The sequence below is a fragment of the Nicotiana sylvestris genome, chromosome 10 (assembly GCF_000393655.2).
Source record: "Nicotiana sylvestris chromosome 10, ASM39365v2, whole genome shotgun sequence".
NCBI lineage: Eukaryota > Viridiplantae > Streptophyta > Magnoliopsida > Solanales > Solanaceae > Nicotiana > Nicotiana sylvestris.
In genome coordinates, this window is record NC_091066.1 from 154873484 (window position 1) to 154898764 (window position 25281).

Genomic DNA, 25281 nt, shown 5'->3' on the forward strand with positions numbered 1-25281 from the left:
TTATATGATCTATGTAGGTTAACTCAATTACAAATATGGTATATGGTTATTGTTTTTAATGTTACTAACTAATATTATCATAGATATTTACCTTAAATATCTTATAAGTGATTTCATCCTATATTTATCATCTAATACACAACAACGGCGATGGTTGGTAACTTAATTATTATAGTAAACCGCGGATGATATCAGCGGCGCACATTGAAGGGTAATCAATCGAACAATCTTCATGGAACTATTATACGGTATATATAAGAACTTATATTATGTATGTAAGTTAAAAATTATATTTTTTATATGTATATATTAAATTTTGAACACCCTTCACGAAATTTCTGACTTCGAATAAGAAGTTACATCTGGTAATGCTTATCACTAAAGTCAAAGATAATATGATATATATTCCATAATGTTATTATGACTATGGTTGGATTTTCCATCATGAGATTGAAACATCCCTAATATATATTCAATAATCATGCATAATGATATCAAAGCTGTTATAGTGGTGGACATATGATGTGCTTACACTCCAGAGTCCATTCCCATATCATATCATAGCTATAAAAGTAAATCACTAAAAGTCAAGGCAAACAAGACATTCCATACTGTACATACAGTAAAAAGCTTTGCAAAAACTTCTAAAGGAGCACAAAAAAGAAATAAAGGCAGATCTATGCCCATATCCTGACAAAGAAAATCAAGACTTCCTTTTTCATCAACCACCAAAAAAAAAAAAAAACTCAATATGAATATTTTGTGAAGGAAATGGAAACGAATAGAAGGCAAAAAAAAAATAAAAAATGCTAAGGTTTTGTTATGCGCAAAGTTCGGGAATAAGACGTCGGACCATGTTCAATCTATTGTACGCAGTCTGATTTTATACTTCCGCAAGAGATTTGTTTCACAGCTTAAACCTGTGACCGACAACTTGATGCACGTACAACCTTTACCGTAGTGGCAAGTCTTCCCTTCAAATTGCGCCACTAGAAATTGGTGCACCCCTCTTGATGTTATCCATATGTGTAGTCTCATAAACTGGCAAACCACTTGATGAATAGAAATCCAAGTCAATATTTGGTAAATCAAACAAATCAGAACTTGAATCACTATCTGCACCATCATCATTATCATCAACATCAACTACCTTGTTATACGTCTTGCTTTTCTCATATGATAATCCACTATTTGTGCTCTTAATATACTTTTCACCATTATTTTTGCTCAACTTTAACTTCTCATCCCAAGAATAATCCATGCTTTTCTTGTCACCACATACTTCATGTTGTAAAACTGCAGTTTGCTTATACTTTACTACTTGTTGTTGATCTGAAAAGGTTCTGAAATCTTTATATGATTTTGTTGGAGTTGGAGTATAAGGTGGTGGAGTTCTAAAACCAGAATTTAATGAAGAGTAAATGGACTTTGAATCACTACTATTAGTAGTAGTATTTGTATTAGTACTAATAGTAGTAGTAATACTTGAGCTTCTAAAGCTAAAATGGCTTATACTACTTCTTCTTTTCCTTCTTCCACTTGGGCTTTCATCTTCATCTTTCAAAGATTGAGCTGAAGATTTTGATGATTTCTTTTTCTTGGATGATGTTTGGTTGAAGAGAGAATTCAAGAAACTAGCAAGTCTACCACCTGGAGAACTTGGTTGCTTGTATTTCTTTTGATCTTTATTTTTGATCATTGGTTTTTCCATAATATAAGTAGTAGTTGTAGTATTTGTTTGTGTAGGAAGAAGTGATGAATTTCTCATCATTGGCATGTCAAAACTCATTCTTCCACCTCTCAAATTTTGCTTGTTGTTGTTGTTGTGAAAACTTTGGCCATTGTTGCAATTATAACCAGAATAATATTCTTCATTTGCACCTGAGAAATATTTTGCTGCCTCAAACACATCAATTTCTCCTGAATCATTATTTCTCCATTGGATAATTTTCTTGGACATTTTTTCAGTAGTTTCAGGATGTATTCCAGTGATGGACATGACTTGAAAAGGTATATATATCAAAGGAAACTAAGAAGTTGAAGATAGAAAAGATTGGAGCGTAATGTGTTTAAGGCAGAAAGAAGTAAGTATATATGTAGGATGTTGAAATGAGAGATCAATTTGTGTGGTTGTGAAGAGAAAGCAGGAGGGGTTTTAGGGTTGTTGTAGAAGGGACATGAGGGAGGGGTTTGCTTTCAAAATTATTGAGAGTAATGGCTTGATAGGGTGACTTTTTATATAGTAATGCATTGAGCTATGAAGGTAGAATAGAATCAGTCATTATATACACTGACGATATAAAATTATCAGTACGATTTATGATAACATGTTAGTTATTAATTTTATATGTTAAAACTAATAAATAATTATAGAAATTTACCTGTAATTAGCTTATAAAGATGTAATTAATAATAAAATATTAATTAGTAGTAGCAATTTTCTAACAAGTCTAAAACATATTCATAGAATTTAGACTATGTGAAAGTACATTATAAATATTCTTTTCCTCCTTTTGTTTATTTTATGCTTATTTTGCCATTTTCCAATTTTTTTTAAAGGGCAACCACTTGATGATGCCTATTTGTGCTTTAATAAATAGAGGAGGGATTGAAAGAGTGGGGTAGAATGAAATAAGCTTTTTATCCTTCTTTCATGCTTTGAAATCCAGAAGTTGGTGTAAACATTATGGGGGGCATAGACCTGTTTATCTTTGGATTCTCATAAGCCTTTTCTTTAGTGGGATATTAGCTTTTAACTTTCAAGTATAGTTTTAGCAAGGGTGTGTACCATGATCTTTTTCTTCACTAGACCCCCACCAAAACAAAATAAAAAATAAAAAAGAAGAAGAAGAAAAATAAATGTTTATAATTCATGTTTAATTTCAACTTTTCATTGTTACAAGAATGGGAGAAGAATTTGAGTATACTCTAGATCTCTTTTCCAACAAAAACAAAATATTAGGTGATTTCTTTTTTATATATCTACCAAAATTTTGACGGACAAAAGTACTCGCTCCTAAGTCCTATGTCAATTGAAAATAACAAGTAGCTGCTGAAATAGTCAAGTTGGGCTCAAGTTTATTCAAGACTAGAGGTGTATCCTTTGTTTTTTTTTCTACTGTGATGCATAGTTCAGTTTCAGACACTTTGCTAGCGTTTGAACATATATTTGATTGAAACTTTAAAAAAAAGTTTCTGAAACTGTATGTTAAAAAATAATTTTAAAAATTGAAGTTGTATTTCAACATGCATTTTATTTGAAAAAAAAGTTAAAATTTTGTAAGTGGAAGAAAAAAGTTCACCCAAAAACTGCCCTAAATTAATTTTTGGGAAATTGGAAATTACTAAATTGTTTTCCCAAAACATGATCATATTTCATAAAGAAATAATTTTTTTAATTATTTTTTTTGAAAAATTTCACCCAAAAACTGTCCTAAACCAGTTTTTGGGAACTTGGAAAGTTTGAATTTTTTTCCCCAAAATATGATCATATTTAATAAACAAACAATATTTTTAATTTTTTTTTTTGTAAAAAATAAGACAAAATCCATGGCAAAACGGGAGCAATTGTCTGCCACCTTTATTTTGGGTCCTCCAATATTTGAAAGGAGAAAAAAAAAGGAGTTTATGAAAGGCTGGAAAAAACCATGTTACAGTTTTGATTGAATTGATTGTTGCCTGACAAAAGATAACTCAAATCATCGAATTTATGTCTTGTCATTAACGAATTAGTAAAATGGACTGATGATATTGCGAGCCAAGTGGTTTGTTGGAATCACAAAAATATATGTGAATATACAATAAAAATGTAAATAATTATTGTACTAGTATTTATATAGTTTTACTTGTTGTAATGTATGTTATTTATCACGTTTTTTAGGTTACATATCTATGGACTATGGTTATTATAAAAATTTACCTATAAAGGATTTAAAGTGACCTCTCAGTGTAATTATTATTTATATTGCTAAGAGTATATATAGAAGTTAAACTCCAATAAATAACATGTACAATATCAGCATTTTTAAGCAAATGGAAGGAAGCTAAACTAGAAAGGCATTCTTGTTTTAGTGGATTTCACTCGGTGATTAATTTCAATAATTAGATAAAATAAAAGTCTTGTCTTATTGATTGTCATTTGTTTGGAGAAGATAAAGTGCTAAGCATGCATTTTTGGGAGATTAGCTTTCTTAATTATTGTAGGGTTCCTCTAATATGACCCACCCAAAAAGGTAAAAATCATCCAAGATTCACCTCTTTTTAGAATAAGTTTCTTTTTTTCTTGTCCCTTTTGAAACTACATTCTTTTAATTTTTCAAATAATTAATTGAAGAGTGAAAATAGTTTCAAAAATTGCCCATTAATTTATCGTAATTCTTCTCAAAACTTGAAATGTGTGTGAAACTAAAATTCTTCGTTTCCTTAAGTGATGCATAATGATAAGTTTAACCTTATTATGTTCATAAGCTGATTCAAAAGTTGAAGTTTATGATTTCTTATAATAAGCTCTAATTACTATACAATAATAATAATTGAGTTTATAGTCACATATTTACAAATATTTATGCATTTCTTAAAAATAAGTATATAAAATTTTGGACAAAAGTTCACGTGAACCCATAAAATTGCATGATAGCTACAACCTTAATCAAAGTTACTATAGATATTTGAATCAATAACTAGTATATATTGGGCATAATATATACACAAAAATCATTCATTACCACAAAAGAGTGAAGTATGAGACATTTCGCATCTATTAACTTAGAACTCGTTTTTTCAGGGAAAAAAAAAATTCTTCTCGAAATTCATCTTCAAAAAAATTATTGGTTATACGTTTCGTTGACACACCATGTTCAAGGAGAAATGTCATGGTGTATGTTATTCACTGATGACATTGTTCTGATTGACGAAACGCTGAGTGACATTAACAAAAGGCTAGAGGTTTGGAGACAGGTCTTTGAGTCTAAGGGTTTCAAGTTGAGTAGGACGAAGACGTAGTATCTTAAGTGCAAGTTCAGCGCCCAGCCGAGGGAAGCGTGCATGGACGTGAGGCTTGGATTGCAGGTTATTGCCAAGAAAGGCAGTTTCAAGTACCTTGGGTCAATTATCCAGGGGGATGGTAGATCGACGAGGATGTCACACACCATATATGGGTGAGATGGATGAAATGGAGGTTAGCATCTTGAGTCCTGTGTGACAAAAAAGTGCCTCCGATCCGCTACTCAAAGGTAAGTTTTATAGAGCGGTGGTTATGCCGACCATATTGTATGGGACTGAATGTTGGCCAGTTAAGAACTCACATACCTAGAAGATGACAGTAGCAGAAATGAGGATGTTGAGGTGGATGTGCGGGCACAGTAGAATGGATAAGATTAGGAATAAAGATATTCGGGAGAAGGTGGGCGTGACTCATATGGATGACAAGATGCGGGAAGCGAGGTTCAGATGGTTCGGGCACGTACAAAGGAGGAGCTTGGATGCCCCGGTAAGGAGGTGCGAGCAGTTGGCGTTGGCGGGTATGAGGAGAGGTAGTGGGCAGCCTAAGAAGTATTGGGGTGAGGTGATCAGGCGGGATATGGCAAGGCTTCAGATCTCCGAGGACATGGCACTCGATAGGAAGTTGTGGAGGTCGAGCATTAAGGTTGTAGGTTAGGAGGTAGTTGAGTTCATTTAGTTTACCAGTGCGAGGCTAGACTGATAGGATTTTGTCTTAGAATGCTAGTGGTCAGTGTTATATTTACACTACTCTTCCGCTTTCATAGTGTCGGGCTTTATTTAATGGTTATTATTTCTGATTTTCATTTATTTACTAGTTCTTGTGATGTTATTATTTCCATGGTTTTATTGATGGTACTGATATAGTGCCTCTTTTCGTCTTTTCACCTTCTTAAGTCGAGGGTCTATCGGAAACAGGCTCTCTACCCTATCGTGGTAGAGGTAAGGTCTGCGTACACACTATCCTCCCCAGACCCCACTTGTGGGACTATACTGGATCGTTATTGTTGTTGTTGTTTACATTTCATTGAATTTTGAAGATGAGTTTCAAAAAGTTTAAGTTTTAGATTTGAAAAAGCTATTTTTACCTCCTTTTCAACTAATTTATTTTGGGAAATTTCCAAAGAAATCTGTAGCGGCTACCCTCGAGTGCGCACTGGGTAACCTTGTTCACTGTGCAATAGCACACAAAATATTTTGTTCTCATAAAGCTGCAATATTTTTTCAAGTGAAATACATGTTCAAACAAATTTTAATTTTCAAATATCTTTTCAATTTAACTTCAAAAACTATTCCCCCCCCCCAAATCTCATATTTTTTCTATCCAAACACCTACTTAAAATGTTGAATGTGCATCGGATTCAGATCTCACTTTTCCAAACACAAGCAATAGCTTAATTATTGCTCCGATGATAAGCAATTCCCACTTCCAACCAAGAGGTTGTGAGTTCGAGTCACCCCAAGAGTAAGGTGGGGAGTTCTTGGTGGGAAGGATGTCGAGGGTCTATTTGGAAACAACCTCTCTACTCATGGTAGGGGTAAGGTCTGCGTACACACTACCCTCCCCAGACTCCATTAATAAAATTATACTGAGTTGTTGTTATTGTTGTTGTTGTTGTAAGCAATAGCTTAATTAGGGCCACAAAAGGGAGAGAGGTGAAGGTCCCATACTTTAGTGTTGGGCACATATGTTGAATTAAAGCATCTAATTTCACCACCCAACGCACGTACGTTTAAGGGCCACTAAAGATATGTGAAGGTCCCATATATTAGTAGGGATCATTACACAAATAGTCGATCAGGTTCAATATTTATTTTTTTTAGTCGATATATATAAATTATATATTAATTATATACAATTATATATATATATATATATATATATATATATATATATATATATATATACATGAATTATACATTTGATGATTTTTTATTTTAGTTTAAGAGATTAGCTGAGCTGCTATTTGGATTAATTGTTCATATTAGTATTAGGCAAATACATTAAATTTTATTAGAAGTCCAATGTCAGCATTACCAAATTTGAGATGGAGATGTAAAAGGTAAAAGGAAATTGAAGACACATTTACGTAAACGACAAACTATTTTCTTTTATCTATATTATCTGTCTTATAAAGTTTTTATACTGACCTCGTAAGAAAAATGTTTAATTGCTTTAATCATAAAAATAATTCTCTAAACCGTCATATTATCTCACGCTAAACGTCTCAATTAGGTAATAGAGATCTCTTGGACTTTTAAATCGTCAGATATTTTAAAACAAATTTAATTTGCCAAAATAATTAATATTTGGAAAGGAAAGTAGTTACATTTATGGAAGCTAAGTATTGTAAATGTTGAGAATGGCAGTTTTGAGATATATGATCATGACATTTCTTTTTTGCAGTCATTGAATTGTCAATTTTTAGCATGTAACATGTTGTATAAAAATCTTAAATATATATATATATATATATATATATATATATATATATATATATATTATTTTCATATGAAATATTTTGAAGGTCCCTTTCAAAATTTTCTGGCCTTTCCATCATCTGATCGATTTGCATGGAGCTTTCAGCAAGTGACTTGCAGTGTCACCATCCCATACCCTTACAATTTTGTTATTTTCTTTGATATAGTATTAATTAACACATATATTTGGTGTTTTTTTCTTATAAAAAAAGTTATATTAATCAACACGGTGCGATTTTTGACAACTCCACTTTTCATTTTCAATATTCATTGGTCCAAAATATTGACTTTATTAGGTGATCCTGACTATATCCACTTGATTGGTTAGTATGGTTTTGTTATTATCCTCCTATTTATCAATCTTTTGTTTTCACTATAGACATGTAATTATATGGATCTAAATCTATTAGGTTGAGCCTTTACAAGACAAGTCTAATCCATTGTCTTCAAACCCAAAAGTTTATTAAAAGTTTGTTGCAGATTACTTTACCCTAAATCCTAGTTCATCCATATATAAAGTGATACATAGTCCCGTTAAAGAAGCATCTCAAAAATCCCATAAAATTTTAGGATATTCACAAAGAGATCATGACATAAAATAAAGCCTTTCTCAAAACCGAATTGATATTTTGTGATTACAGTTAATCTTTTATATCTCGAAAATTTATTGCTAACATTGTGTTCTTAATTAACTTAGTGAAAGATTTTTTTATGAGGAGAACGAAGGGACCCTGAGATTGCTATAACATAATAAGAATTTTAGTCCATTTAAAACCCCTGTGAGGAAAGAAATCTAGTAAATGTTTTTCTTTGTATGTGGTCTTATATACTGAGATTGTGAGATTAGTATAACTATGAATAAAACATGACGTTTTTTATCATAAAAATATAATGGATTATTCCTTTAGTTCCAAGTGTAATGACATGTTTGAAACTCAATTGGGATTGGCATTCTATAAATAGGCCCATCGGACCATAATTTGTGTTTACTCTAATGATCCTTTAAACTACTTAACAGGCTAGCTCCGCCTCTGATCTAACCTCAGTTAAATTTGAAATGCGTCCGCAATGATAAACAAGATGTGGATTACAAAGTACGTATTTTATCTCGCTTTCAAGTATTCTTGATCTATGCAATGATCTTTGATTATTATAAGGATGATAAAAAATATTTATAGTTAGGGTTCCTCACGTTTGGGAGACTAGAAATTTTTACAAAAGTGATCATATTCAAAGACACTACAACATTATGTATATATAGCTTTCGTAGCTAAATACTTTAGCTATAATATTTTTTTCCGTAGCATGCGTCGCAAAATGTAGCGTAACTAAAAGTTAGCTACAAACTTTAACATTTCATAACTAAGGATTACTACATATTGTTACAAGAATATTTATGATGTGGCTATATTGATAAAACTTTTGCCACGAAAAATTTATATTTGTAGCTAATGAGTTTATTCTTTTGCTAAAAAAATAACTTTGTCGCTATCTTTTATACTAGCCACAAAAGGATATATTGAGGCAAAAGATGTAACGTGTTTTCCCACAAAAAGTTTAATATATAGTTGTGCTCACATATTAGCCACGGAGTGCAGTATATATGTTTAGCTACGCATTCAAAATTTTGTAGCTATAAATCATCACCAATATCCATGATTAATTTTTTATATATATGTTATTTTCTGACTAGATTTTCTATTATATTTTAATTAGTGATGAAAAATTAATTTATTAGTGACAATAAATGTTTCCATCGCAAGCAAATGCGTCACTATTGGGGGTTCCTCACGTTTGGAAGACTAGGAATTCTTCCAAAATTGATCATATTCAAGAATTAATGAATAATATGAATATGTGCCGGATCAGACAATTTATCCATTTTGGCATTACCCATCTTTGACCCGCTCATATCCAATCCGTCCCGCCACCCCTATCCATAGCTAAGTAGAAGAATCAATGGAGAGGTGATAGAGTTGTTCCATATCTAAGTGCCATGAAAACCCACAATGAGGAAAGTCCCATAGATTATGATTCAATTTTGTGGGGTACCAACTCTTTGAACCAATTGGTCCTAACCAAGGTTTTTTTCAACCAATCACAATTTGACAGTTGTAGATGGAACCCCACTTTTCCTCCTCCCCTTGTATGTTACTCAGATTTTAATGAATCAGAATACAAAAAAGTAGACATGTTTTGTTGCTTTCTTTTAGTTTGCACCACTTATATATAAAGTCAAATTCCATGGCCATTGTTCTCCTACGAGTCCTATCTATTCCCCTAAGTTTTTAGGTCATACTGCCTTTTCACTAACAAGTTCCACAACAAGGGAGGAACCAAGATTGGTCCATGATTTTTGGTTTTGTGGGACTGCTTATCTATTGTGTTCATGTTAAAGATCAGGTTTTATGGACAAACAGCAAACAAAGATGAATCGCATATCATATGAGAAATATACGAGATAACAAACATAGATTGTTCGCGGCTAAATATGAATTAAGAAACAACAATAACAATTAAGAAGACAACAACAACAACAACTCAGTATAATCTCACAAGTGGGGTCTGGGGAGGGTAATATGTACGCAGACCTTTGCCCTACCCCGAGGGGCAGAGAGGCTGTTTCCAGGAGACCCTCAGCTCAAGAAAGCGACAAGAGACTATATATTAGTACTATCAATAGACTCATAATAAAATAACATAACATAAAATAAAATAACAACAATATAAGAAATATAGGAAGTACGAAAAAGATGGAAGATATAATAATATCCAGCAGATAAAGCCCTGCATCAGTAGCTGACCAGTAGCATCCTAAGACTAACTCCTAACTGGCTATTCTCACTCTAGTGCGCCGTAGAAATACTCACAACTTCCCCCTAGCCTACAACCTTAATGCTCGACCTCCACACTTCCCTGTCAAGGGCCATATCTTCAGTAATCTTAAGTCGCATCATGTCCTGCCTGATCACCTCTCCCCAATACTTTTTAGGTCTCCCTCTACCTCTCCTCGTGCCCACCACAACCAGTCGTTCACACCTCCTCACCGGTGCCTCAGTGCTCCTCCTCTGGATGTGCCCGAACCATCTGAGTCTTGCTTCCCGCATCTTGTCCTCCATGGGGGCCACACCCACCTTCTCTCAAATATCTTCATTCCTAATCTTATCCATCCTTGTATGCCCGCACATCCACCTCAACATCCTCATCTCTGCTACTTTCATCTTCTGGATGTGTGAGTTCTTAACCGGCCAACACTCGGTCCCATACAACATGGCAGGCCTAACCACTGCTCTATAAAACTTACCTTTTAGTACCGTTGGCACTTTCTTGTCACACAGGACTCCCGACACTAACCTCCACTTCATCCACCCCACCCTATACGGTGTGTGACATCCTCGTCGATCTCCCCGATCCCCTGAATAACTGACCCAAGGTACTTGAAACTGCTCCTCTTAGGAATGACTTGAGAGTCAAGCCTCACTTCCACTCCCGCTTCCGTCGGCTCGACCCCAAATTTGCACTCGAGGTATTCCGTCTTCATCCTGCTCAACCTGAAGCCTTTAGACTTAAGGGCCTGTCTCCAAACCTCTAGCCTCTCGTTGACGCCGCCTCGTGTCTCATCAATTAGAACTATGTCATCAGCAAATAGCATGCACCATGGCACATCTCCTTGAATATGATGAGTTAGTGCATCCATCACCAGGGCAAATAGGCAAGGGCTGAACGCAGACCCTTGGTGTAACCCCGTAACAATCGAAAAATGTTCGGAGTCGCCTCCTACTGTCCTAACCCGAGTCTTAGCTCCATCATACATGTCTTTAATCACCCTAATGTAGGCCGCCGAGACCCCTTTAACCTCTAAGCAGCTCCATAAGACCTCCCTAGGAACCCTGTTGTACGCTTTCTCTAAATCAATAAACACCATGTGGAGATCCTTCTTCTTATCCCTGTATTGTTCCACCATCCTCCTAATAAGGTGGATAGCTTCTGTGGTAGATCGCCCCGGCATGAACCCGAACTAGTTGTCTGAAATAGACACCGTCTTTCGCACTCTCATTTCTACCACTCTCTCCCAGACTTTCATGGTATGACTCAGTAATTGGATACCCCTATAGTTGTTACAGCTATGGATATCGCCTTTATTTTTATACAACGGAACCATTGTACTCCACCTCCACTCTTCAAGCATCCTATTAGTCTTGAATATAACATTAAACAACCCAGTAAACCATTCCAAGCCTGCTCTACCCACACACCTCCAAAGTTTAACCGGAATTTCGTCTAGCCCGGTAGCTCTGCCCCTTCTCATCTTACACATTGCCTCCATGACCTCATCGACCTCAGTATCCCTACAATAACTTAATTCATGGGGACTGTCGGCATTCCTCAATTCACCTAGTACAATATCTTGATCCCTTTCTTCATTTAGAAGTTTATGAAAGTAGGTCTGCCATCTCCTCTTAATCTGGTCATCCCCCATCAAAACTTTGCCATCATCATCTTTTATGCACCTCACTTGGTCCAGATCCCGACCCGTCCTCTCTCTCACCTTAGCGATTCGGAATAACTTCTTCTCCCCGCCTTTATTGCCTAGTTCCTCATACAGACGAGCAAAAGCTGTCGTCTTAGCCTCTGTTACTGCCATCTTCGCCTCCTTCCTAGCTACCTTATACCTCTCATTGTTCACTCTCTTCTCCTCCTCCCCAATGCTCCCTATTAACCGTAGGTAAGCCGCCTTCTTTGCTTCCACTTTACCTTGGACAACTGCATTCCACCACCAGTCTTCTTTGTGGCCACCGGTGCGGCCCGAAGATATCCCTAACACCTCTCTCGCCGTCTTCCTTATACAGTTCGCCGTCGTCGACCACATAGTGTTTGCGTCCCCAATAACAATTAAGAAGAAAGCTTATAAAACCCTATAGAAAGATCCCGATCTTCCTAGTTAGGGGCAGAGCTAGTAGCTCGATTACGAGTTCAAGCTAATCACCAAATTTTATTCTTACCTGAAGTCGTCGTTCTAAAATCTAGAACTCATACGGTAGAAATTTTGGTTCCGCCTTTGTTCCTAGACAAACGTCATTCGATCACACCTGCTGTCCAAGTATTAATCCTCTACTTGATTGAACCTATTTATTATATGAATGGGTGTAGTTGGTTAATTCGAAGCTACCAAGGGCCCAATGATAAGATAAAACTGGACATGAATATCTTATTGTCTCCAAATTACACCCTTACATTCCATTAACTTTAAATAATTCAAGGTCTTTGCCCATTTCATAGGATCCAATTCTTTTCTGACTTAGCCATTAATTAAGCCCAAAACAATAAGGGGAAGACGAGGAAAAAAGCCTATTTTTTGTTTGTCCTAAAATCTTGAAGTATCACGGAATAATACACTTAGGGGTCGTTTGGCATATGGTATAAGGGAGCATATGTCACGACCCGGAATCCCAACCTCGGAGTCGTGATGACGTCTAACATCCATCTGCTAGGCAAGCCGACGTGAGATAATAAAATAGCTAATTTTTAACAGTTTAAACACAATGATGAAATACAACAAGAAATAGAAACCCAATCTGATACAGTACCAACGTAAGTCATGTGATAATATCTACTCCCAAAGATCCAAAGTCACGAGCAACTCGAAGTTCTACAAACAAGAGTCTGAAATAAATACAACTGTTTTGAAGGAAATAAACAGTAAAAGAGGGAAGAGTAAGGGGACTTCAAGGTCTACGAACGCCAACAGATCTACCTCAAGTCTTCGTATGCAATGATCCGATTTGGCGCACCTCTGGGACCAATACCAGGATCTGCACAAGAAGTGCAGAAGTGTAGTATGAGTACAACCGACCCAATGTACCCCGTAAGTATTGAGCCTAACATCGACGAGATAGTGACGAGGTTATGACATGACACCTACGTAAATAAACATGTACAAGTATATGCGAAGCAGTAACAATAACAGAGAATAACAACGTACAAACTGGGAGGGGACATGCAAAAAAAGGAGAAAAATATGATAGCTACAACAGGTTCTTTGCGAAAGCGGAAGGACCATCGCGTTCGCGAAGCACAACTTCGCTTGGCCTAGAATTCCTTCATCGCGAATGCGATGACCCTGTCACGAACGTGATAGCAACCTTCTCCCTCCTATGCGAACGCGGGACCCTCTTTGCGAATGCGTAGGCATACGATCTTACAGCTTTGCGAACGCGGGACTATTATCACGAACGTAAAGTGTTAAGCTTCCACCAGCCCCAACTCCTATTCGCGAACGCGAGACCCCAATCACGAATGCGAAGAAGGAAACCAGAACTGGAGACCTGCTGCATTTTCTGCAATTCTCTAAGTCCAAAAATAACCCGTTGAGCATCTGAAACACACCCGAGGCCCCCAGGACCTCAACCAAACATGCCAACCAATCCTAAAACATCATTCAAACTTATTCCAACCTTCGGAACGCTCAAAACAACATCAAAACACCAAATTAACATCCTTTTCAAGCTTAAGAACTCCAAAAACTCTCATATTCTGCTTTCGATCAAAAAGTCTATCAAACCTCGTCCGAATGACCTGAAATTTTGCAAGAATGTCACATTAAACACTCCAGAGCTACTCCAACTTCAAGAATTCCATTCCGACCCCGATATCAAAATCTCACTATCGAACCGGAAACTTTAAAAATTCAACTTTCGGCATTTCAAGCCTAAATAAGCTACGGACCTCCAAAACACAATATGAACACGCCCCTAAGCCCGAAATCACCCAACGGAGCTAACAAAATCGACAGAATTTCATTCCGAGGCCGTCTTCACACTACTCCGACTACGATCCAAATTCTAATGCTTAAGCTCTCTTTTAGGGACTAAGTGTCCTAAAATACTCCTAAACTCAAAACAAATCATCCCGGCAAATCAAAATAGCAGAAACAAATACAGGGAAAGCAGTTAATAGAAGATCGGGGCGTTAATTCTTAAAACGATCGGCCGTGTCGTTACATCGCCCTACTTTTAAAGATAGATAGAAAAGGTTGGAGAGAATGACTTTCTGAAATTCTCTCCTTTCTAAGGCTGCACAAGGCGGCCCCCGGAACAAAGCCCACTCTGGTTATGAAAAAAGGAAGCGAGAAGAAGGTATCAACAACAACTGGTTTAATTACGAGGTAGGTCATGATGTTCATATCATATCTATAGTGCGTCTCTGTATCTTAGGGCTATGCATTATTTGGTAAATACCGAATTACCGTACCGAAATCGAATATTTTGGTATTTGGTATTTGATATTTTATTATTCGGTATGGTATTTGGTTTATGTTTTAAAAAATATTGGTATTAGGTATGGTATTTGATATTTTAAAATGAAATACAGAAATACCGACCCCATACTGAAATATATATTATATTACACAATACACATATTATTAATTGTAATATAAGTATAAAAATCTAAAAGTTTATTTTTCTTTATTCGCTAAGTTCATCAATTAACTCTAAGCAAGTAACAAGACATTTCTAATGATCAAATTTATTCTTTTATGTACAATTTTCTCTCTCTGGGTTGATATTTGCTAGTTTTGAAAAGAACTTTTATCAACAAATATTTTTAGTTTTTTACTTTTGAGTACTATAATTTAGAATATTACAGTCGATGACTCTATGCACTAGTTAATATTCAAACCGAATAAACTGAAGTTACCAAATCGAATAAACCGAAATCGAAAAGAGAAAACCGAACCATATCGAATTTAGTTAGGTATGGTATTGGTGTAGCATTTTAAGAAACCACATACCGAAAATACCGAACCGAAATATCTAAATACCGTACCGTACCGACCGACGAATACCCCTGCTGGATCTAGCATTGGGTAGACTTTATATAATAAATGTCCTAGCTCTACAAGTTGCAAATGTGACATTTGGTTCGCAATTGCGAACTCCCATTCTTCACAATTGCGCACCGTTTCTTCGCAAATATGAAGACTGCTCGAGGATTGTTGAGTCACAAATGCGACTCTGAGATTGCAATTGTGATCACTGCCTAGTAGGCAAATGCGAACATAGAACTCGCAAATGCGAAACCACCCAAACCAGCCCATGCTCGCAAATGCAAACATTCGTTCGCAAAAGCTAAGCTCACAATTGTGAGCCAGACTTCGCAAATGCAATGTTTGCAGACCACACCAGCAACAAAGAAGGCATAAGCTATCTCCAAAGTCCAAAGTCAATCCGTAGCCTATTCGAAACTCACCCGAGCCCCTCGACCTCCAAATAAAACATGCACACAAATGTAATAATATCATACGAACTTGCTCGCGCAATCAAAATAACACCTAGAACTTCGAATTGGACATCAAAATGAATGAACTTTTTCAAAGAAACTTACGAACTTTCAAATTTTACAACCGGACATCCGAATCACGTCTAATCAATTCCATTTTGCACCAAATTTTACAAGCAAGTTATAAATAGTGAATAAACCTATATCAAGATCCAGAATCGAAATTTGAACCAGATAGTAACAAAGTCAACCTACAGACAAACTTAGGAATTTTTTAAACCTTCAAATTACTAGTTTTTAACAAATCTCGTTAAATCAAGTTAGGGACTTTCGAATTTGATTCCAGGAATACACTCAAGTCCCAACTCACGATACAGACCCATCGGGACCGTTAAAATACTATCCGGGTTAGTTTATATAAAATAATGACCGTAGTAAACTTCAATCATTTTTAAGGCTAATTTTTTATTTTCTTAAAATTAACTGCGCACGCAAATCGAGGAACACTAAACGACACAGACTACGCATGCAAATTGAGAAACACTAAACAGAGCTATTTGAGGTCTCAGAATACAAAAATGAAGGCTAAAATTAAAAATGACCTATCGGGTCATCACATCATAATTCCGAAATTAGATATAAGATTATTTTGTCCCGCGTTTCGTTGAATTTTTCAATTCGGGATTACCATTTCCGGAATTAATTAATCTCACAGCTAAGTATTATTTTATCCAACATTGACAGTAGGATATAATCCGAGGATTAACAATTCCGGTAATCCTGAGAAACACTAAAATGACAAAGATATCTTAGGCTCTTCCCCAATCTTTTAAGCAATCCAAGCTTAAAATTGACAATAAAAGTTTATCCTTACTTATCTAGTATACACCAAATACATATTTATATTATACCCTGTATATCTCATTTTTAATCCAATAAACCAAATATCATGCTATAAAAATATATTTACTAAATATTCCCGTTATTATTTCCTGTAGTATAATCTCAGGATAACTTGTTTCCCACCAAACAAACCTTTAAGCCCTATCTAAGAGTACATTCTTCTAACAAACACTAATTTCATCATATTTGAAAGCCTATCTAAAAAAGTATGAGCATCATCATATAACTTGATGGTGCCAATTCAAGTAGAGACGGAGCCATAATTTCAAGCTTATGGTTCAGGATTTTAAAGTACTAGGTTCTAAATTAATAATTTATATATATTTAATAATTTTTTTAATATAAATATAAGGTTTGAACCAAAATTAATGGGTTCGGCAAACCCGCTCGTGATACTCTAGATCCGCCCTTGAATTCAAGATCAGTGTAGCTTTGTGATGGGGCAAGAGCAAGGGATACACAACCACAAGCCAATGGCATACAAACAGAAATATGCACTACAAGATTGGAGGATGAAACAAGTGGGGGATACGCACGAGCGCAACTATAAAGTTAGAAAGTACTAATGAAAACTGATAGGAAAAAAAAGTATATGATTTTTACATTAGATGTGATAAGCTCTTGTTCCATGCATTGTACCCCATTTGAAAAGACAGTTCTATCAACTTGCTGTCCAAACGTGGCATTACAAGATCCACTTAGAGTGCTTTCTTATAAACATTTAGGAGTTTCTTTGTTGGTAATAGCTGTTTCTTTATAATTTAGTTTGATACTTCGTCAGCTTGAAAAATTATGTTTGCAGACTCCAAATACCTTCTTTTGTGGTTGAAATAGGAAATATTATTACTAGATACTTATTGGTCGTTGCAAAATGAGGTATATTTAGGAGTTGTGGCAGAGCCACATGCATTCAAAAGGTGTTAATCAATACCCTTTTGTGGTTTAATTAGGTAAAAGTTTTCTAAAATTGTATATACATTATATATTAATGTCGTTTGACTTTCTCGTGGATTTACTTTTTTATATTTTGACTTCCCTCCATGAATATTCTAGCTCCCCACTGGTTAGGAGTACCATTAGAAGTACTAGTTTGATCCAAGAGGTATATATAAGGATCTGCAATCATCGAGAATATATAACTAAGTTCGTGATAGAATATATGAGTCCACCAAACTATAATGAGACCAGGTCCTATATAAGATTTCACAAATAACACTAATGTAACAGTAAATAAGTGGAACAAGAAACTTTTACGTGGAAAAATCCGTGCTCAAGGGGATAAAAAACCACGACCTACACTAGTAGGATTTCAACTTCACTATGAGCAAACTTTAGATTACAACCTATGCAATCTAGGAATTAAACTCTTAATCCCTCACTAACTTATAATACACCTATTACAAGCCACTTTGCAATACACCTATTACAAAGACTTCAACTCATGACTAACTCTAGTCACGACACAAACACTGAAGGTTTATGGTTTTCAAGGGTTTCCTAATTAGAGCTTCTAGATAAGCAAAGTAGGAATTACAATGAAGAACAATTATAAAGTTACAACTCAACTAAGGACATACAAGAGACTTGCTATAGGAACTGGTCCATAGTAGTGTTGTACTTTGTTCTTGATGCACTTGAGAATTGAATACTTGATAGATGAACGGTTGGAATGCTTGAATGAATTCTCAAGTGTTCAAGTGATGTTTTGTTGTAATGCTCTTTGTTGATACAACTTAGATGACATCACTTGAATGATATAATCACTTGGTTGGTCAAAGATGAGTGACTGATGTACTGTGTTGCACTGTTTCTGTGTACAGTGCAGGTAGTCACTTTCCAGCTGTAGATAGTTGACTTCGTAATGCTGTCAGGAAAACACAAGTCTCTGTGTTTATTCTTTATCTTCTGAAGTCATAGAAACTCACATTAGATCGAGTATGTTGATTGAGTTGTCTACCAGGTGTGTCAGGTCCCTTATCTGGTTCTTTGATAATAAATTTATTAGATCATCAAAACATAAAGCTAAGGTGTTGTAAACCCATCAATTTTCCCTTTTTTGATGATGACAAACTTAGAATTTGATAACCATATGCATAGCAAAATAAACCAGATAAAGTAACAGGAACTTCACAAGTTCCTCCTGACTTTATGCTTCCCCCTTAATCAGATCCCCTGCTTCAAGCTTCAATTATATTTCCCCCTTTTGGCATCATTAAAAATACACAACAAGCAATCAACATAAAGAAGTCTAGCCTAGCTAACTCATGCTACATATGTGTACACCACATGATAGAAAAAAGGAGTAGAGGAACATAAGCATTTATAGCAAAAGAGGAGAGTCTTCATTAATTTTATAAAACATAAGCCTTTACCATTACAACAAAGGCAGATTTGGGTTGTTAACAGCGGGAGCAGTACAAGTGAATTCCATCCATACCACAAAAAAAACTACCACAAAGTCATCACAACAAAAGAGATAAACTGGAAACTGGTCACTGGTGGATTAGCCTAGGGGACACTAGAGGGAGAGGGCTTAGAAGCTGCAGCAAGAGTATTGAGAACGAGATCAATTCGAGCATTTGCCGACATTTGCTCTGCGAGCAGTTTCTCCTTCAAGTTCTCAACCTGTTGTCTGAGATCGGCATTTTCTTTGATCAGACAAGCAACCTCTGCACTTGATGAACTGGAGGACCCTGGTGCCTCTTGAGCCTGACTTAGCTGAGTCTCTAGAATGGCATTCCTTGCCTTCAACTTTCTAATCTCCTCAGTAGCACTGTTCTGGGCATTGATAAGTTGTGAGATCATCGAAGTACTTCCTACCCCTCCACCTTTTTCAACACATTCACATTCCTCTAGAGTAGTTTGCAAGAAGGTCTGCTTCTTGGTTCCCATCTTGGGTTGTCCCAAAGGCATATTAAAGAGCTTGAAGACATGCGTGAGAAGAAATCCATAGGGAAGACCATGATTTCCATCTTTGAAAGCTACTACCTTTTGCATGTACTTAATCATTATGGCTGGCAGATTAACAGATCGAAAACCATCCAGTGCTTCCATTAGATACAGATCATACTTGGATGTGATAGACCTCTTCTCAGCGCGAGGTAACATGACCTTGTTTACCAACTCAAACAGGAGCTGATACACATGAAGCAAAGCTTTCTTATGCACCCGTTCCCCCCGCTGGACTGCTCCCTCCTTTACTATAGCATGCCTAAAGTTTGAGCCACAGACATCCTTAACAGAAGATATGCCGTCAACAGGAACCATAAGTATGTCTCCTAGCAGATCAGAGTCCATAACAACGTCAACTCCATTTACCAGTACACAGATATGGTCAGTGTAGCAACCCCTTTGGGAGGGTGCTACTTAGGAAACAAATCTAACTCACTGATTATAAAACATTAAAAAGATATTAGTTAGAAATATTCAGAAAAATTTATTAGCGGAAATAGGCCCATGCGAAAAGGTTCAAAGTGCAATATTTGTTTTTGAAAATACACCATAATTTTATTTCAAATGAAATACAATGTCAAAATATTAACATAAGGTGATATAATCCCTTCTTGAATAATCAACAGATTAAAGCAACTTTCTAACAAATTTATACATTTATTCAACATCAATGCAAGTTTGTATTGTACATAAATTTCAAACTATCAGGTATATAAAAAGAAAACTAGTTTTCTCCTTTATACATATTTACAAGACAAAGTGTAAATTCAACATATTACAAGATTTGAGAACCCACACTAAAACAACAAAACAAATTACCAAATTTAAGTTACAAGATTTTGGTCTTAAATCCAACAAGCCTCCAAATAACATATCTAAATATGACACACATATATATATATATATATACATCCCAAAACTATGCAAAATCAAGGTGCATATGCAAATGTGATCTCCGTAACTTCTCCCAAATAGACTACTTCATCATGGCCATCTTCAGCTTTCATCCCGAACATTACCTACGATAGGAAACAACTATCGCTAAGCATAAAGCTTAGTTGTGTATAAACTTTAGGCTTGGAGTCATTAAATTCTCCAATTCCCTTTTTCAGTCATAGTTAGCTCAATTTAACATAATTTAAAACAAATGAACAAATATATCAAACATATCAATATCAAACTTTGAAGTGTTTCCAAATATCAATAACAATGTTCAAGAGTCGAGAAAGTGTATACTAGCAATCTAAGAGAGTATACCAAATATTTATTTTTCGCCCAATATGTACGCCATGCCATCACACTAAGCATAATCAGATATCAAGATGGACCGAAGCCCCAAATCAAGTAGGTCAAAACCCAATAGACAAGAGAATTAAGAACCATATTAAAAATGGCTTCCTAGTTCGTACTTAAAAAGGACAAGTTCCATAATTCAAGACGAACTACAAATCCAAAGTCAAGATGGCAAAAGATCCGAATCAAGAGGCATGCCAAGATGAGTGACAAAGTCACTGCCACTGTGAGCACATGATTTTTACCCTATATGAATTACTTCCACAAATTCAAAACAAAATAATTTTCCATTGTTTGCAATGTCGAGGATTTTTGTGGCATTTTCTATTATTGTGTGGATATTGTCTGTGCACGTTTATTGTTTAATTAATGAAAAATACAAAAAATGTGTTGCATGTGCATTTAGAATTTAACTGTGCATTTTTAAGAATTAATCAGTAATTAAGTTATTTTATAAAAAAAGAGAAGAAAATCACAAAAATAGTTATTTTGCACCTTTTAATTTTAATTTTTGATTTTTGAGTAATTTTTGTTTAATTTATTAATTGTGGTAATTATTTAGGATTAGTTAATATTTATGATAAGTTAATTTGGTTTTATAACTTAATTTAGGATTTTAGTTTTAATTTTTGAAAAAAGAAAAGAAAAGAAAAAGAATTAATTTTAAAATAAAAAGAGAAGGAAAAAGAATAAAAGAAATCAGAACTTGGGCCAAATTCAATTTAATTCTCGAAGCCCAATTACATCACCCCCAAAACCCATCCCATACCCTGTCCAAACCATCCGTCTCTAAGACCATTAAAACGACGTAGTATAGGGAGAATACTACGTCGTTTCGAGATCAACAGATCTCAACCGCCCATTCCCTCACATCCAACGGCCAAGACCTCACCCCATCACCCGTTTAACCCGACCCATGAACCGGTCCAGCACCCATGTAACCAAAACGACCCCGTTTTCTATTACTGATTTAATTAGAGCCGTTGGATTCCAATCATCCAACGGTACTAATTAAATCCTCAATTTAATATACTCAAAACATCAAACCCCTTACCCCCTCAGAACCCCCCCCCTCATCGTCTCTGATCTCTCTTCAAAGACCAGCCAAAATTGCCGCCTCAAACCACCGGTGACCACCTGCCAGAAATCGCCTACGGCAGTGGTCAACCACCAATCACCCCCCAAAATACACCGTAGAATTCCCTTCGTCTCCTCTTTCCAAATATCTAACCAGCTACCTTCAAACATCCCTAGAATTCTTCGAATCTTGATTCGAAGAGGCGAACCCTAGCGCCGCCCTGATATTCTCCGGTGGCGTCGCCACCTCCAACCCCTCCCAAACTAACACCCCATGACCCCCTAACTTCCCTCTTTCCAAATCCCCGCTCATTCTTCTCGAACATGGCCAAAACTCTTCGAATAGCAAATCTGAGTTCGAGCCCTAGATCCCTAAATTCTGACCAGTGCACGAAAGGTCATTTTGCTTGATTTCTTGGCTTATTCAATCCTGTTTCAATACAAAATAATGACGACCGTTTGTTCTCCATCAAGAACAAACGTTTGGCATTATTTTGGGTTAACTCAGAGTGTCAATTGCAAGTTCGAGCCTGGCCAGTGAGTTCTTTCCTAGTTTCTTGTTTATTCTCGTTAGTATTATTCTGTTGTTCGTCTTTCCCCATCTCTTTTTCTTTTCTCTAGTCAATTTTAGTTGAAACTCGACCAGTCCTCTGGTATAAACTATCTTCTGATCGTTGTTTTGTTTTTCAGAATGTTTGGTGAATTTGTTCTTGGTTTCATAAGTTTGTGTGGTCAGTTTGTTTAAAATTTTGAAATCATATCTCGTTTAATAATTTAGTCAGTTTAATTAGTTCATTTCGATTTAATAGACTAGTTCATTCCATTTTTGTGTATGTTATTAATCAGTCATATAGATAATTCTAGTTGTCGAACCATTTAAGTGTTTGTTTTCTTCTGCTTTTGGTAAAAACACTGAATTTGGCCTGGATCAGTTTGATTGTTTGGGCCTTCAGGCCATTCTTGATCCCACTTCAAAGGCCTGATAGGTTTTGGGTCAAGATTGACCCATATCCGTCTGGTTTCTTGAAAGTAATTGACAGAAGTTTAAGGGGCAATGTTTGGGAATTGTTCAACAAAGGAAGTGTTTACCTAACTTAGGAAGTTTCTATAGTGGTAGGGTTATGAATTACACTAAAGATAAGATAGAGATAAGGTTTAAGTGGAATCAACTATTAAAAATGGAAAAAAGGGGATTTGTAATGGGGATTGCACTAATTGGTTGCCTATTTAAAGGCTGAAGAAGAACAAAGGTGGGGGAGAGCAAAAAAAAAAAGGCATAGAAAGAACACATTGAAAGTACTGAAAAAAGAGAACATTTTAAAAAAAAACATCAGATCCACTAGAGAGATAGAGTTCTAAGAGATAAAATCCAGAAAATACAAAGGGCTAAAATTTTCTATTGTTTCATTGGATCTCTCCAGTTTTTTTTGAATTCTTTTCAATTTCTGAAATAATCTGGACTCATTTGAGTACAACAAAGGGTTAAATTTGGTCCTCAAAGTTGGCTTAAAGCCTGCTGGATTACTGTTTGATTGGAACTGTTTTGCTACACAACAATTCTTGGTTTAAAGTTGGGTTTGGGAGATTTATTTCTGTTGCTGCTTACTGCTGTTGTTACTGCTGACCTTACTTCCCCTTTCCTTTCATTTCCAGGTATTTGTCAATTCCATGGACACCAGTTAAATGTAGATTAAAGCTTGAGTAACAAATTGGATGATGGTTGCTATTGAATTCTCACTTCTGTCTCTTTTCATTTCATGCATAACGTGTATTACTTAGTTCAGAAATAGCTTGGTCGAAGTATATTTATGGTTGAATAGAGTATGACTATATTTGTAATCATCTTATTGTTGGGTATAATTGCTAAATTCTTTGTCCTAGAATTAGTTTTAGTTTAAAACATGGAACAAGTTATGGCTTAGTTACTTGGATTTCATGGGTTTGAATTGGAGTATATGTATAAAGGGACTTTCAAGGACATTCATAATAGGTATTTGCATATGTAGTATTCTGTATTGCTTTTTTTGAATTTTAGTTGTTTGTATGAAGTGTCCTTTTAGGAGTCTGGCTTAATAATTTATTTGCTGGTAAAGACTATTGGCGGTATTAGATGCTGAATAACCAAAAATAATTTGATATTGTAACCTCTGTACAAAAAGTAATGTGATTAGCCGTGCTGTTATGATATTGAAACTGTTAAATTCCGCTACCTATTATTAGTTATTAGAATTGGAACTCACAAATTGCTTTCAAGATCAAGTCATTATTGGATGTACTGTAATTGGCTATTGATAAGTTAAAGACGATTCCAAAGTTTGCTTGCATAATTAATCTCGTTGTTGAGCTCCTAAGTTGATGTTGCTTCGCTAAATGTTTGAACTCCTTTCTCACATCCTAGCTGTTGGTTGTTTGTTTGTTTCTTATATTTCCTGCTGGAAGGTAATTCATCTAATTCACCTTTATTTGGTGTTACTTTTTTTTGTTAATTACATTGCATTGTAGTTGTAAATGTGTTGAATGGCTTTGTTGCAAGAAACGTTTCTGTCAATTGTCCTTGGTATAATCTTTAGCTTATAATTTCCATTAAGGAGGAGAGCAATTCTGATCCTTAATTAGAGTAGTTGGATGTCAGTGATTGTATTAGGACAATAGATGGCCGTTTGATTTTGGGTTGTGCTCGAATTGACTGATTAATGCAAATAGCCATTATCATGATTGTATTATCTCCATTAAGTTACTTATTGCAACAATATTAATTTCTATTCTATGTGCATCGTTTAAAGTTGTCATTTTATTTACATTGATTATTTCCAGTGTATTCTCATATTTGGAAATTAGAATGCTTTAGGAAATTTCATTCTTTACTAAGTTTATAATGTTGAAAGTGCCAATCAATCATTATACGGACGTGCAATATTAGTATATGAATAATTATGAACATCGGTAGTTTGCTTTAAGTTGAACACAACTTTTTTTTTTTAAAAATAATTCGAGGCGTGCCGAGCCAAATAAAATCTCAATTGCATGGTCCTAGTTTAATTAATCTTGTTTATCCTTAGAATTCGGGGCGTGCCATTTAGTTGAATTTCCATGGCCCTCGCAAAGTTGCAAACGCGTAGTTGCTTTAGGCGCGTTATTTTACCTTCCTAAACTCCGGTGCGCATTTATATGACCCAAATCCAAATCTCAACAATGTTATATAGAATGTGTTGTGGACCGGGGGTGCATTTATGTGACGCGGTTCAAGACATATTTTAAATGACGTTGCAAATCTTTCTTTAAAAATAATTAAAAGCG

At 35.5% G+C, this 25281-nt stretch overlaps 1 protein-coding gene across 1 annotated transcript; it reads right to left on the bottom strand.

The window, feature by feature from the left end:
* Nucleotides 1-556: 556 nt before the first annotated feature.
* LOC104223473 (protein BIG GRAIN 1-like E) lies at nt 557-2232 on the bottom strand. Its single transcript, XM_009774924.2, has one exon. It carries the CDS (start codon nt 1997-1999, stop codon nt 977-979), a length of 1023 nt encoding a protein of 340 aa, XP_009773226.1. The 5' UTR covers nt 2000-2232; the 3' UTR covers nt 557-976.
* Between the last annotated feature and the right edge of the window lie 23049 nt (nt 2233-25281).

What these genes read in the sequence shown, in the direction of transcription:
- LOC104223473 (XM_009774924.2), bottom strand. Translation starts at nt 1,999, where the DNA reads ATGTCCATCACTGGAATACATCCTGAAACTACTGAAAAAATGTCCAAG.